The sequence below is a fragment of the Macaca thibetana genome, chromosome 9 (assembly GCF_024542745.1).
Source record: "Macaca thibetana thibetana isolate TM-01 chromosome 9, ASM2454274v1, whole genome shotgun sequence".
Taxonomy (NCBI): domain Eukaryota; kingdom Metazoa; phylum Chordata; class Mammalia; order Primates; family Cercopithecidae; genus Macaca; species Macaca thibetana.
In genome coordinates, this window is record NC_065586.1 from 103,330,720 (window position 1) to 103,344,795 (window position 14,076).

At 42.5% G+C, this 14,076-nt stretch overlaps 1 protein-coding gene across 4 annotated transcripts in view; it reads right to left on the minus strand.

Annotated features, from left to right (window-relative positions):
* SORCS1 (sortilin related VPS10 domain containing receptor 1) overlaps positions 1-12,771 on the minus strand; it is a 595,404-nt gene extending 582,633 nt beyond the window's left edge. For all 4 annotated transcript variants that reach the window (XM_050804902.1, XM_050804901.1, XM_050804903.1 and 1 more), the window contains exon 1: positions 12,034-12,771. In XM_050804902.1, coding sequence (XP_050660859.1) covers positions 12,034-12,591 — 558 coding nt within the window. In that variant the 5' untranslated portion in view covers positions 12,592-12,771. The remainder of the gene's footprint in view (positions 1-12,033) is intronic.
* Between the last annotated feature and the right edge of the window lie 1,305 nt (positions 12,772-14,076).

Genomic DNA, 14,076 nt, shown 5'->3' on the forward strand with positions numbered 1-14,076 from the left:
CAGCCTCGGGATATGGTGCCCTGCATGCATCCCAGCTGCTTCAGCTCCAGCTGCGGCTAAAAGGAGCCAATGTACAGCTCAGGCCATTGCTTCAGAGAGTGCAAACCCTAAGCCTTGGCAGCTTTCATGTGGTGTTAGCCCTGTGGGTATGCAGAAGACAAGAACTGAGGTTTGTGAACCTCCGCCTAGATTTCAGAGGATGCATGGAAATGCCTGGATGTCCAGGCAGAAGTTTGCTGCAGGGGTGGAGCCCTCATGGAGAGCCTCTGCTAGGACAGAGCAGAAGGGAAATGTGGGGTTGGGGTCCCCACACAGAGTCCCCATGGGGCACTGTCTAGTGGAGCTATGAGAAGAGAACCACTATCCTCCATATCCCAGAATGGTAGATCCACTGACAGCTTGTACCATGCATTTGGAAAAGCTACAGACACTCAATGCTAGCCAAGGTAAGCAGCCTGGACGGGGGCCCCACACATGGGACTTACTGGGAGGTAACTGAATCATGGGAGTGGTTACCTCCATGCTGGTCTCATAATAGTGAGTGAGCTCTCACGAGATCTGATGGTTTTATAAGGGGCTTTCCCTACCCTTCACTCTGCACCCCTCTCTTCTGTTGTCATGTGAAGAAATCTGTTTGCTTCCCCTTCTGCCATGATTGTAAAATTCTGGAGGCCTCCCTGGCCATGCTGAACTGTGAGTCAATTAAACCTTTTTCCTTTAAAAATCACCCAGTCATGTGTATGTCTTTATTAGCAGTGTGAGAATGGACTAATACACTTACTAACACTTTTGCCTTTTATTTTCACTTCTTACTCTCTTGTTGTGATTCTCCTGCTTTGTTTACATGCTTCCATCAGCTCTTTCTTTGTCTCCCAATATGACTTTCTTTGCCTGTGGTCTCTCCGTGTCTCTTTGTCTCTCATCTTTCCTTTTTCCTCCTCTTCTCAATCTGCCTCTGCTTTCTGGCTTTCCTTCTGTCTCTCTCTGCCTTTGTCATGCACTTATGTTCTTTCTCTTCCCATCTCCCTCCCTCTCCCTGCTTCATTTTCTCCCTTTCTCTATTCTTCTCTCTCTTATTCATTTTCTGTCTTCCATATATGTGTTATTGACATCTCTCTGTCTCCTTCTCTCTGTTTTTTTTTTTCATCTCTCCTTGTTCTAGAGCTCTCTTTCCAGTCAGCATTCACAATCAGCAAACATCCTTACTGTGGCCTTATGATACTAATATTTCATTTTTAAGAGTGGAGACTTAAATGTTGTACATTGGTGCTTATGTTGCTGTGAATGTATACAGACATACAAGAGTGCACATATTTATTATGTATATATTTATATGTACTTACATGACATGGAGATGGATAGCAAAATCACGACAGAGATTGAGATTTTAAACTGAAATATATGTTGTTTTATTGGGTGAATGGAGGTCACTGGAATTTCTGGGATATATAATCAGGTTGATGAAACTACCATGAATCATTCTCTCTGGAATCAACAAAGGTGATGATAAACAAGAGGCCTGGTAGCACATGCTGCTGCATACCCAGGAGACAGACACAGAGTGATCTTGCTCTTTTGCAAAAAGCCTGGACACCAGACTGTCTCCCAACAATAGTGATTAAAAGGGAAACAGGCAACTTGAATGTGAGCTCTTGTACAGTTGTTGCCCGGAATTCAGTTTTAATGAGGCCAAGTTCACAAACTCGTTTGCTCTCTCTTTCATTTATTTTCATTTAAAAATGACTTTTAAAAATAACTCAAGCAATACACATTTATTGAGAAATGACAAAAAGAATGAACAAACACAAGAAACTTGCATAGAATCCTAACATTCATCATAATCACTGGCAAACATTTTGAGTTGTATCTTTCCTGCTTTTTTTCCACAAAAGTTTAATTTTATAGTACATAATAATTGGAAAAAAAAAAAAAAACTGTCTCAAACCCTTACTATTTCCAGGTTTTTTTTTTTTTTTTTTTTTTTTTTTTTTTTTTTTTTTTTTTTTTTTTTTTTTTTTTTTTGAGATGGAGTCTTGCTCTGTCACCTAGGCTGGAGTGCAGTGGCACCGTCTTAGCTCACTACAACCTCCACCTCCCAGGTTCAAGCAATTCTCCTGCCTCAGCCTCCCAAGTAGCTGGGATTATAGGCATCTGCCACCACACCTGGCTAATTTCTGTATTTTAATAGAGATGGGGTTTTTCCATGTTGGCCAGGCTGGTCTCGAACTCCTGATCTCAAGTGATCTGTCTGCCTCAGCCTCCCAAAGTGTTAGGATTATAGGCATTAGTCACCATGCCTGGCCTCCAGGTATATTTCTGGGGACTTGGGATATATGAGAGAAAAACACAGACAAAAAACTCTGACTTAATGGGTTTATGTTTGTACTATTTTGTAATATTTTATTCTGATATTTTGTGGACAGTTTTCCAATTAAAAATATATATTTACATAATCAACCTTTTAATAACTTCATTATTCCATAACACACAGGTACAAAGTTACAGGTCATCCATAACACATGGAAAAAAAAAAAAAAACTTTCCCAAGGAAATAGCAAATAAAATTGCAAATATTTAGTAAGCAAGTATTAAGTAGAAACAGCTAGAGATGCTGAGAGGGATGCTAAAAGGATTAGGACAGTGCCCTAATCTTCAATATAAGGAAATAGAACTGGAGCGAGAGAACCTACATGCAGAAACAGAAACAACATCACGAATGTCATATTACAACCATATTTTAATAGGCCATACTGGAGCACTATTAATATCAATGAAACTGTAATAACAGCTAACCCTTATTGATGATTTGGTATATGCCAGATATTCCGTTAAGAAGTTATATTATCTCTGTTAACCATCAAGCCACCATATAAGAAATATACCATTAGTATCCTCATTTTACAGATGTGGGAACTAAGGACAGAGATAAAGTTAATTGCACAAGTTCATACATCTAGTGGATAGTAGAGTCGGCAATTAACCCAATAAATTATATTTTAAATCATGTGTACTTTTTGCCATTTAAGACATATTTTGCCCGTGGTTACGTGGACAGCCATGGAAGATAGTTTTTTAGTATACACTGAATGACAGAAATTTCACCTGGGCGGCACTGTACTGTCCCGTGTGATTTACAGAGCCTTCCATTCCACATGTCTTTGTTGCACATGGTTTCCATTGAGAAGCTGATAAACACTGTGGGCTGCATCTCTCCATGGGAAAAAGTAAAGCATATTAACACAAAATTATGCAGACAATGGAAGAAGTCCACAGACTCTTAAACTCATGTGTAAATCTTAAGGAAATGATTTTCAAACTTGAGTGTTCCCAAGAATCTCCTGGGGAGTTCGTAAAATATACAGATTCCTGGTCCCTTCTCCCCATCAGGGCATTCAAAAGCAGGACCCATGAGGACAGTACTTTGAGAAATGCTGCCCCAGGCACCTATGAGTGAGCCCATGCCTGCCCAGTTAAGAGTTCTTCTATCGTTTCAGCAAAATGCAAGTCAGGGCAAGCAGGGCTGCAGACGATAAATTTCTAAACCAGGGTGCTGAATGTGCCTAAAATAGCCTTTCTCCCTTTAATGATTATAATCAAGAATGTACAGTGGGAATTGCTGAGGTAAGGATAAAATCTTTCACTTTTAATCTGCCCCCCCAGCCACCCACCACCCAGCCCCAAACCACCAAAGGCCCTGGAGCAGAAGGATTGATAGCCCATGATTTTGTGTCTCAACAGCTCCCATTACTCTGGTTAGGGAAAGATGACTAGAGGCATCAATCTATTGGTTCCAGGGCACAACATGATTAGTTGGTTGTCTGATAACATGATTCTTATCAGCGCTTTCTTTAAAAAGTGTACACGTTGTACACACTGTCACTGTAGGGTCATTAGTCAGCAGGGAGAAACCAAACAGCCCATCCCAAACATCCTTCCAGGATAACAAGATGACACACATTAATAACCCCCAGAACCATTTGTGGGGATGGACAGAGGTGAGGGTTTCAACCCAAACTGCATCATGGAGCGAGTTATTGCCAAGTCAAGTGTCACTGACCTGACAGTGGGGTGAAGTGAAACGGAGACCCCCAAGAAAAGTTATTCATATCAAGAGTTCCCCTATCACCCCATCTGCACTGAATTGTGGAGTTCTTTAAAAATTAGCTGGGCATGGTGGCGGGCACCTGTAGTCCCAGCTACTTGGGAGGCTGAGGCAAGAGAATGGCGTGAGCCCAGGAGGCAGAGCTTGCAGTGAGCAGAGATCGCACCACTACACTCCAGCCTGTGTGACAGAGCAAGATTCTGTCTCAAAAAAAAAAAAAAAAAAAAAAAAAGAAACTCAAAAATAAACCCATTCAAAAATGAATTTATATAAAAATAAACCCATACAAAGCATGATTTAGCAGAAGGAGCTTTGGTGCCAGAAAGGGCAAAAATCAAATCCCAGCTCTGCCACCTGCTAGCTGGGTAACCTTTGGCAAGTTGTTTATGCTTGACTTCTACAGCTTTAGAATGAGGACAACAATATGTAGTTCATAAAGGTGTTGTGAGAATCAAGAGAAATCATGTGGTGATGTTCCAGATCATATTTCTGGGGAAGCTATTCACTAAATTGGTGGTTATTCATATTAATATTGTTAAAGGAGACATCTGTTATAATCAATATGTCTTATGTAGATAGAGTTATCCCTGATGTTCAGCAAACTTTCCTTTGCTCTCTTCTTCCACTCTCACCCCAAAAGTTAGAAGTAGAAAAAGCTATAGCTGGTAACTCAATTATAATCCTTGAGCAAGTAAAACCCATTAGCATCAACAGGCAGTCCTTCAGCTTGACTACTGCTGCTCCAAAATGTTGATTAATACTCTAGGTTTCCTATACGGGAAGACGTAGTGAGACCACCTTTAATATTATTTTTAACTAGCTTTTATCTGCATACGAAAATTAAACAGAGGAAGAGATAGCTGTACCTCCTTTCTACCCCAAGCCACTATTGCAATAAACCCAGTCATAAGTAGTCTCATCTCTGAAGTTCATTAGCAGTGGAATATATATGGCAGACAGGTTATTACTAGGAACCTCACTTCCAGAAGGTCCCATCATCACTCTTCCAGAAGGTCCCATTATCACTCTTTAAGGGAACTTCAGAGGTTTAAACAATGCCAAGAGCATGACTTTTCATGAGGCTACTTGTTTTAAAGCCCAAGACAAACAACTTGAAAAGCTGAACCTAGAACTCAGGAGCTCTACGGCCATTATTCACTCTTCTTCCCACAATGGAAAACCTTATGGACACAGGTGCATAGGCTTCAGACAAACCACAAAGCTAGGGTGCAGCTGTGTTCTAACTCTTGCCTGTGGCAAGCCAGCAGTGTGCCAAACCAAGAATCACTCCTACAGTGTGACCAAATGTTATTTGACCTTCTTCTTCCACTAACTGACCTACTTAATAGGAACATCTTGGTTTCTTTATCTGAGAGTGTAGATGACATTTGTCTTTCCTATCTTATAGAATTGTGGTGAGAAAAAAATACCTTAAGTAATGGAAGTAATGTGTTGATCTTCGAAAACTGAATCATTTTGCAAAGAGAAAAAAGGGCTATAACTGATCTAAAGTGGTATAAAAACATTCAGGAGTGCTATAGAAATAGACACAATATCTTTCATATGTGTGTAAAATCTCACATAGGATTTCCGACAGAACATCCACGTCCTTTTTTTATTCCTATCTACATTCTAGGATAAGCTCTGTTCTTTCATTCTAAACGTTGCACAGTAAGATTCCACCTTTGCTTCTTGCCAACTGTTTGCTTACTCCATCCATGCAATCGGAGCAGAGTTTGAGCTCCTTAACAGGAACCACTGCACTTTTATGGAGCCTGGGCTCACCTCGCAATGAGCACATCTCTTCTCTGCCATCCCCTTTAGTCACTGCAGAGACGCTGTTTGGCAGTTTCCCCTCCAGGAGACACAAGTGCCTTCTCTACACCTTTGAGCCACAAAATAAGGGACAGTAATTGAGACATACCCAAAAACAGGACAAATATTTTACATACATTTAGTGACTGAATATAAGCTGGCAGGGAGCCAAATCAATTTATCCTCAAGGCAGCCTGAACAGTGATCTCTCTCATCAGCAACTTAAACAAAAGAAAGTCCTTTTGTGAAAACTGTGTGTGGAAAATGTCAAGGTAAAAATGAAATGATGATGACTCCAGCTAAGATTTAATGTGCAAATAAGGGCAGTCATGTCTCTCAGTGACCATAAAGGTTTTTATTTTCCTACTGGGCTTGGAATGTACCCAAATTTACTACAAGATTGATGTGTATATTTTTTGCTTAATTCATATTTTTCAGTCATTCCTAAGGTTAAAACTTTAGTTAAACATAGTTTTTAAATAAAGTAATTTAAATTCCTGGATATAAAGAGGAAGGTTTACATCTCTCAACCTTTAGTCATGACATCCATTCAGCTAAAAATATCCTTGTAATAATCTCCAACTGTTACTTTCAATCTTCTCTACATTTCAAGGTTTGTCTGAAGTACATACTCTACAATCCAGTTTGAAGGCCACCCCAGCCAGAAGATGTCCAACTCTCCTCTGACCTCCTACAGCATGTTCTGTCCTCAGAAAATGCACATCCCCTGCTGTCTCTTAAGAAGTTTCTTTGTGTACAAGACCAAGAGCTCATTGAGGGCAGGAATTATTTCTTTTCATCTTGTGTAGCACTTCACAAATATCAGTATGCCAGTGAATGATAAATATTAGGAACTCAATAAATACTTGTTGAATTAAAAGTAAATATAACAATTTGTATAAGCCTCTTAGCATAATGCTGACACATAGCAATTACTCCTAAATGGGAGCAATCATTACTCTTATATATAAATGTGATTGGTGTATCTGCTTTCTTGCCCTATCCTATGAATTTCTAAGGCGTCTCTTTTAAAAAATGTGGATATAGTTCTGACAGTCAACATTCATGTCAATGATTGCTCGAAAATCCCATTCAATAACTAAGAGATTTTTACTTTCCAATTTCACATTAGGGCATTTTTTGGCAGGACAGGGAGGTCCAAAGATAGCAAGTTCCTTAACATGAAGATGTAATACAACAAACCTAATAAACTATGTTTTGCTGCAAACCATGTGCCCAGATTGAAATGAAGGCCTGCTGGGATCTCAAATTACTTCATTTTCCTTAAATAGATATGCATATGAACTGAGGAAAAAGGAAGAACCTTGTGAAATAAAAGGTTTGTTCCCTTACAGGTCAAGGGTATAGGTCTTTGTGTCATTTCTGCATCCCCAACACTCCTAGTGCACTTTACTTAGTAAATGCGGTAGGTACACAGTATCTGTATGAACGAACTATTAAATTAGTTTTGACCTGTAAAGGATTTTAGTCTATTAGCGCCATTTTACAGAGGATGAAATTGAGGCCACAACATTTCAACATGCTATGACTACATATATAATTTTTGTATACAGCCAGGATTATAACCAACAATTCTTAATTCCCAGTAGAGAACTCTTTCTTCCCATAAGAAAAGTAAGTAGCATTTATTGAGCATTTACTATGAACAAAGCACTTTGTATCCATGATGTCGCCTCTTTAGCAAAAAGCCTCCAGAAGATATACTATCCTCATATTTTAGATGGGGAGACTGAGGCTCGAAGAATTTAAGTGACTTACTCAAGGCAATGTGCTGATTTAGTAGGACAACTAAGATTCAAACTCAAATCTGTCTGATTTTAAACCCACTGCCTTCCAAATCACACCACATTAGCATTCATATAGCATTAAGTACTGAGAGAAGGAATTATGTAGGCTTGCTAGATAATGCTAAAATCTTTTATCATTTTACTTTTTAAAAGGTCAGCACCCCTCCCACCAAAAAAAAAAAACTGTATCAAAATGTATAGCCAAGTCAAGCATTCATAGCCAACATGCCTATAATATCAGATTTGTCATTAAATTAGAAAAGGAATCTATTCCCGAAGAACAACTGAGCTGCAAGACGAAAGATCGCAGGTTACCTCTTGCTCACTGAATCACCAGGTGCAGATTCCACATCTCACTGAAGATGAAGAGGTGGGTGGATGAGAGAACAACCAAATCACTACTTAAGGTAAAGAGTGCAATGTGACAGGCACGTGTTAATGTCCTCGCTTTTCTACAAGAAGATGGAGCTTCCAGCTAAGAGTACATCCTCCTCCACCATCATCAGAAATCAACTCAAGATAGGATTATCTAAAATATAGATTCCAAAAGGTCTGAGTTTTTCTGTTCTATTTTAAAGTCCATTGTACAAGTGACCTCTGTGCAGTTTGGGCACAGGATCACCCTGGATGACAGTCTCTGTTCTGCCATTGACCCCCTGTGTCTATTTGGCAATTCATTTAGCCTTCTGGAACCTCAGTTTCTTCCTGTATGTAATGACAATAATAACACCTACTCATGACATTTCTGTGAAAAATTAAGTGAGATGATGAATGTAAGGCATCTATCCCAGAAGTTGGCCCAGATTGGGACTCAATTTATTCACTAATGTTGGAGGGTAAATGTCAAATCCCAGAACAACTAGAAGCAAAGAGGTACACAGAAATCAAGCAGTCCATCACGTGCTATGAGAAATGTAACATTAAAGATGTCATCATGGCAAAATAGAAGTCAAGTAAAACCCTCTGTTAACACATCTTGTAATATAATTGCCAGTGAGAAAGGGGCAGAGTGGTGAATTGAAATACTAAACTTAACTCTGGCATAAAAACATGAAAAAGAGATATTAACACTCATCATCTACTTACTACCTACAAAGAATTTTATAAAGATTAATGCTACAGCACTTTAAAATCCTTTAGAAATAAGGAATAAACACATACACCATTATGCATACATATAAAGGCAAATATATATTTTAACACTCTAAGGATTACTATATAAATTTAGATCAGGGCACAGCATGCCTGGGATGAGTAGGGTGGGAACAATATGTTCTTGCTTACGACACCAAGCTCATGACAAATGATTCATACCCAGCACCTTTCATGCCAGAAGATCCCCCCAGGTGTTCCACCAACTCTAGCAACAGTTTCCATCAATCGAGACTGCAGTACAGAGGAATCACATCACACCCACAGACGAGGCAAAACAGACATGTCTTTATACAACTGCTCAAGTCCAACAGCTGAGGGGGCAGGAAAGAGAAGGGAAGGAGGTGAGTGAACCATCCAGAATTCTTCACCAGATTGACAGGCAGCCTATAATTACCATGCATTTGCACCTTGAATGCAGGTGTTGTCATAATCAGAGACTCTTCTTAGCAAAGGCTTTTTGCTAAAGGTGAGAGGGCTTCACAGGATGTGTGTTGCCTGTGGCCCTGAATGGGTTTGGAGGCAGATTTATAGTGGAGGGCACCTAAATGTGAAAAGATAAGAGTCCCCCATGCCCCCCACCACTCCAATCTGGCCCTCGGGTTTAAATTAGTGGATTTCCCACTCTGGGGTAAAGTGAAGTGCTGTTCAGAGTCCCAAACAAGTGTATGAGGCTTTAAAGTCACGCTGCCCTCTTAGGTATAGCCTGGCTCCTAATTCTCTCTAGTTAATCTGACTGGCATAGCCTCCACTTTAGAGATGGAAAAATCCACAATTTGCCTCAGTCTAACCACAAATAAGCAGAACTAGAATTCAGGTCTCCACTCTGCTTTGCATTCTACAAAACTGCCAAAAAAAAAAAGTTTATTTATGCTTTCTTTCCTTTAAAAAATATTTTAAACTTTCTCTGAGTCTGGTCCAGATACGTAGGACTAGCTTTGTTTTGGAGGACACAGATAAAGACTATTTCTCTTTCTCCACTATCTGTATGTCTACACTTACAAAAGAAAAAGAAGAAACACCATTGTGTGTGTGACCAGAGCAGGGACTGGGTCAGAAGAGGTCTTTATGGAATAAGAGACTTCAGAGGGCAGAAATCTCACCTCATTAGTTAACATGATTTGAGTGATCAAAACTTTAACACTTATCACCTTATTTCCTACATTATCTCAGACTTGCCTGCATGTTCAATGCCCTGACCCTAACAAGCCCTACTAGAATTATAAGCAGCATTTATTATTATTTTTTAATGCTGGCAGTGCTTGGCACCATTTCCTAAATGGAGGTTAAAAATTTGCCAAAGATGTATTCTACTTTTCTCTTTCTTTCCAAGATCTTTCAAGAGATGAGCTTAAAAAAAAAAAAAAAAAAAAAAAAAAAAAAAAGAGGTCTAATGGGTGAGTGATATTTTCCAGCTTGAATTACATTAAAAGCCAGAAACATTTTGAGTCCAAGGTCTTTTACTTCTTAATACAACAAGAGCTAACATGTTTGATGTGTTTAAAATCTCCCCTCAAAGCCAGAAGCTTTGAGTTTATCACTTAAAGCAGTGTGAAAGTTATTCAATCAGTTTAAGAAGATTTGAGTTCAAATTAGAGGATTAATTTTAGTGGCTATGATATGAAAGATAAAATAGTTAAGGTAAGGAATGAGGGCAAGGGTCTCCAGAACTTGAATGGAAAGAATTTCAGCTTCATTTATTTGATCAAACCACTCCTGAGAACCATATAAAACCACAGCCTCTGTCATGAAGGAGGAATTGTAGGGAAAACCCTGCTACCGCTCTCAGGACAGATACATCAATCAATACTAAATATTATCTATCATGATTTGCCTTAATACAATTTATATCTAAGCACCCAAGGAATTCATGATGACAGACTAGCATTTTAAAATGTTCACAACTCTCATTTAAAAGCTGACAATGAGCACAACTCACTAAAGTGGCACTTCTCTGGGAAGGTTTCTGGGAATTACATCACAACGGAAAACGTTCTGAAAGGTACCAGAATGTGTAGATTGTGCATATTACAAACACTACAATCTCAATTACCTGGTTGAAGCTGTAAAACTTGAAAATTTTTTCCCCCATTTTACCCATCCTTGGTTTTTATGTTCTTGTCTATGCCTGGAGAAGTTTCCACACTTTAAAATCATTGTTAGTTATTAGAATCAAAGCTGGTTCTTTATTATTTCTACTCACTGAAGTTTCCAGGTTCAATTTCATTGGGAATAGCTCCCTCAGATTGCAGACAAGCAAGCTTTTCTGAAAATCTAAAACCTTTCCTGATATGACCAAAGCTCATGGACTTGCATCCTAAGTCCCCTGGAATCCAGCCTCCTGGAATTGAGCAATCCCTTTCCTGCCTTCATAAAGGGTATGTTAAGTCTTTATTTGTGCTCTTCATTAGAGGAGGTCAGGCAATGGGGGAGAACAGGGAGTTGTTGTCACTGGGATATATCTGATTTTCCTGAGACTGACCATGCCAGAGAACAACCGCTCATTCACAGACTGGAAAGCCCCAGTTCTCAAAACACACTCGCTTAGTGCTGTTAGAAGATGCTGGAGAGTTCCTGTCCTGAAACTTGCATCCACTTGGTCCCCTAAAGCAGAGGATACACTAAAGAACACCCTATACTCTCCACTGCAGTTCTCCCTTGTGGGGAAGAAGGGGTTAGGAGCTCTGTATGAAATTAAATGGAAATAAAATAAAACGCCTACATACATGGGTCTTCTTAATCTTCCTTGAGCCAGTACATAAGTCTGGCAAGTAAAGGGAAAGTCACTTGAGGGGATGTCAGCCTGCCTGGAAATTTAACCCTTTCGTCTCTGTATTAGGAGAACTTTAACCCCTCTGTTTGTCTGGTCTTCAGTTTCACACACCAGTGCGACCAAGGCAACAAGAAATAGGGATTTGACTCCTCAGTTTGAAACTGTGGCATTTGGAGAGGACTCTGATGGTGTTGGTGGGAGAGATGGGGAGGCTAGTCTCCTAGCAGGTGATGTTAACTCTTGGGGGAAGTGGGCAAAGACCAGTTTGCAGCATCTCCCAAGTCCAGAAACCCTATTTCCCCCCAATTCTCCACCAGATCACACAGCCGACTTTAACCCTTTCCATCTTTCCACCCCTTTGCCCTTAGTCCCATTCTACTCACGCTGCTGTTGTGGCCAGACCAGTGGACCATGGCTTGGTTGTGTGCTGAGTCTCCCGTCAGAGCAAACGTGGTGCTGGTCAGCCTCAGCTCCTCCATCCGGAAGCGGGTGGCTTTGTCCGGGTCCCGCTCCCGAGTACCAGGCTCCTGCTGCCCTCCATCTCTTAGCACTCCCCGGGGGCTCCGACTCGCGCCCTCTCCCCGTTCTGCCTTCTCTTGATCCGCACCGCTCCGTCTCCTCCGGCCGGAGCGTGCAGCAACCGCCACGGATGCTCCAGTGCCCCGAGCCCGCTCCAGGGACAGCGCTCGGTTCCCGGGGGCCACTGAGAACAGGGGGCGCACTACGAGGGGCAGGGGCGTGGCAGGAGCCCTGCCTGGCGGCCCCTGGTGAGAAAAGCCCCTAGGGGTCGAGGCCGAGCGTGGGGCCGAGCTGGGGTGCGGCGGGGGGCAGCAAGAGCCGCCGCCGAAGACGCCCGGGACGCAGAGGACCAAGAGCCCCGCGCCGGCTAGGAGCGCGCTCAGCCGGGCTTGGAAGCCGCCGCCGGCGCCAACTTTTCCCATCGCGGGAGCGAAGAGCAGCGGAGAGAGGGTCCCGGACCGAAGGTGGCGGCGCGGAGCTCGGCGCTGGCGGCTGTGGGGGGCCGGCGCTCAGGACCCCAACTCCATCCAAGTTGGGCCGCGGTGGGGGCGGGCGGAGGCGGCGCCAGGCAGGTGGCGGCCGCTCGCCCGGGCTGGGCTTGTGCAGAGCGCGGGTCCGGACCGAGCGAGCCGCCGCCGCGCGGGGGTGGAGCTGAGCTGAAGTCACTGGCGGAGCGGGCGCGGGCGCTGGCGGGCAACGCGGGAGGGAGGGCGGGCGCTGCCGGGGCTCCGGGCGCCGCGTCCCGCGGCCGAGCTGCGCTGCGCACCGGGTCTCCGGGCGCTGGAGGCGCCTCCGGCGACCTCCCCTCGGCCTCGCAGGCGCTGCCGCCGCCTCTCCCGCCGCCCACTCTGCGCCCCCGCGGCCGCGGGTCCCACCGCTGAGTCCGCGCACCCTGCCCGCGGGGGCGGTCGACCCCGGGCTCCCGGAGCAGTCGCTGTGTCGGGAGCTTCCTATTCCTGCTTTATTGTTTCTATCAGTCTGTGTTGCTGTTTCCTTTTTTCTCCGTCTTTCTCGCCTTTGCTAGTTGAGGAGATACAGATGGGTGGGCTTCTGTTCGTCCCCTCTTTTATGCTTCCTGAGTTGGCATCTTGACCTTACCCGGAGCACAGGCTGTGTGTCCCAGCCTGGGGGAGATCTCGGAAAGGCAGCAGCAGAGAGTGATGTAATTAAATGATCGTGTGTGTGTGTGTGTGTGTGTGTGTGTGTGTGTGTGTGTTTTAGTTTGGGGGATTTTTTTCCCATCAATTACAACGCTTAGATTTCTCTCCTAACCTCCTAAAGCATTCATTGAATTTGAACCCAATCTTCGTGCATGCAATCATATTTAAGAAAACGTTTTCCACTAGGCGTTTTTTAAGCAGATATATCTTGGTTTCCCTGAGAGACTGCAAACTCACTGAGGACAGGAAGATCAAATTTAGAGCAACTTGGAGGAAGTGATCTGGTTTTTATTTATCATTTTCCTCAGTACATGGCACAGTATCCTACATGGGAGGAAATCTGCCAGTCATTAGTTCAATAAATGTGTATTGTGAGTCTAACGCATATCTGCATAACAAATAAATACAGGAAAGGAGGCACAGTACTTATAGTTATTCTGTGTCATTTGGTGCCTGATCCAGTGCTACTGTCACATGCTTTGCGATCCCTATTAGAAAGTCTGTGATGGTGCTCTGCCAGTGGTTTGCTTTGGGACCTCAGACAAATCACAATCTCTTAGCTTCCTAAGCTTTAAAATTAAATGGTCACATTAGATGACCTTTAAAATCCCTACTGCTCCTAAAATTCTATAATTGTATGATTATAGTATGTGCCCAGCCTAGCACCTCTGCTACTGTTCATAAGTTCAGATGAAGATTTATAGCAGGTGAATGGGCTTTGAAAATGGCAAAGAATTTCTCAAAATC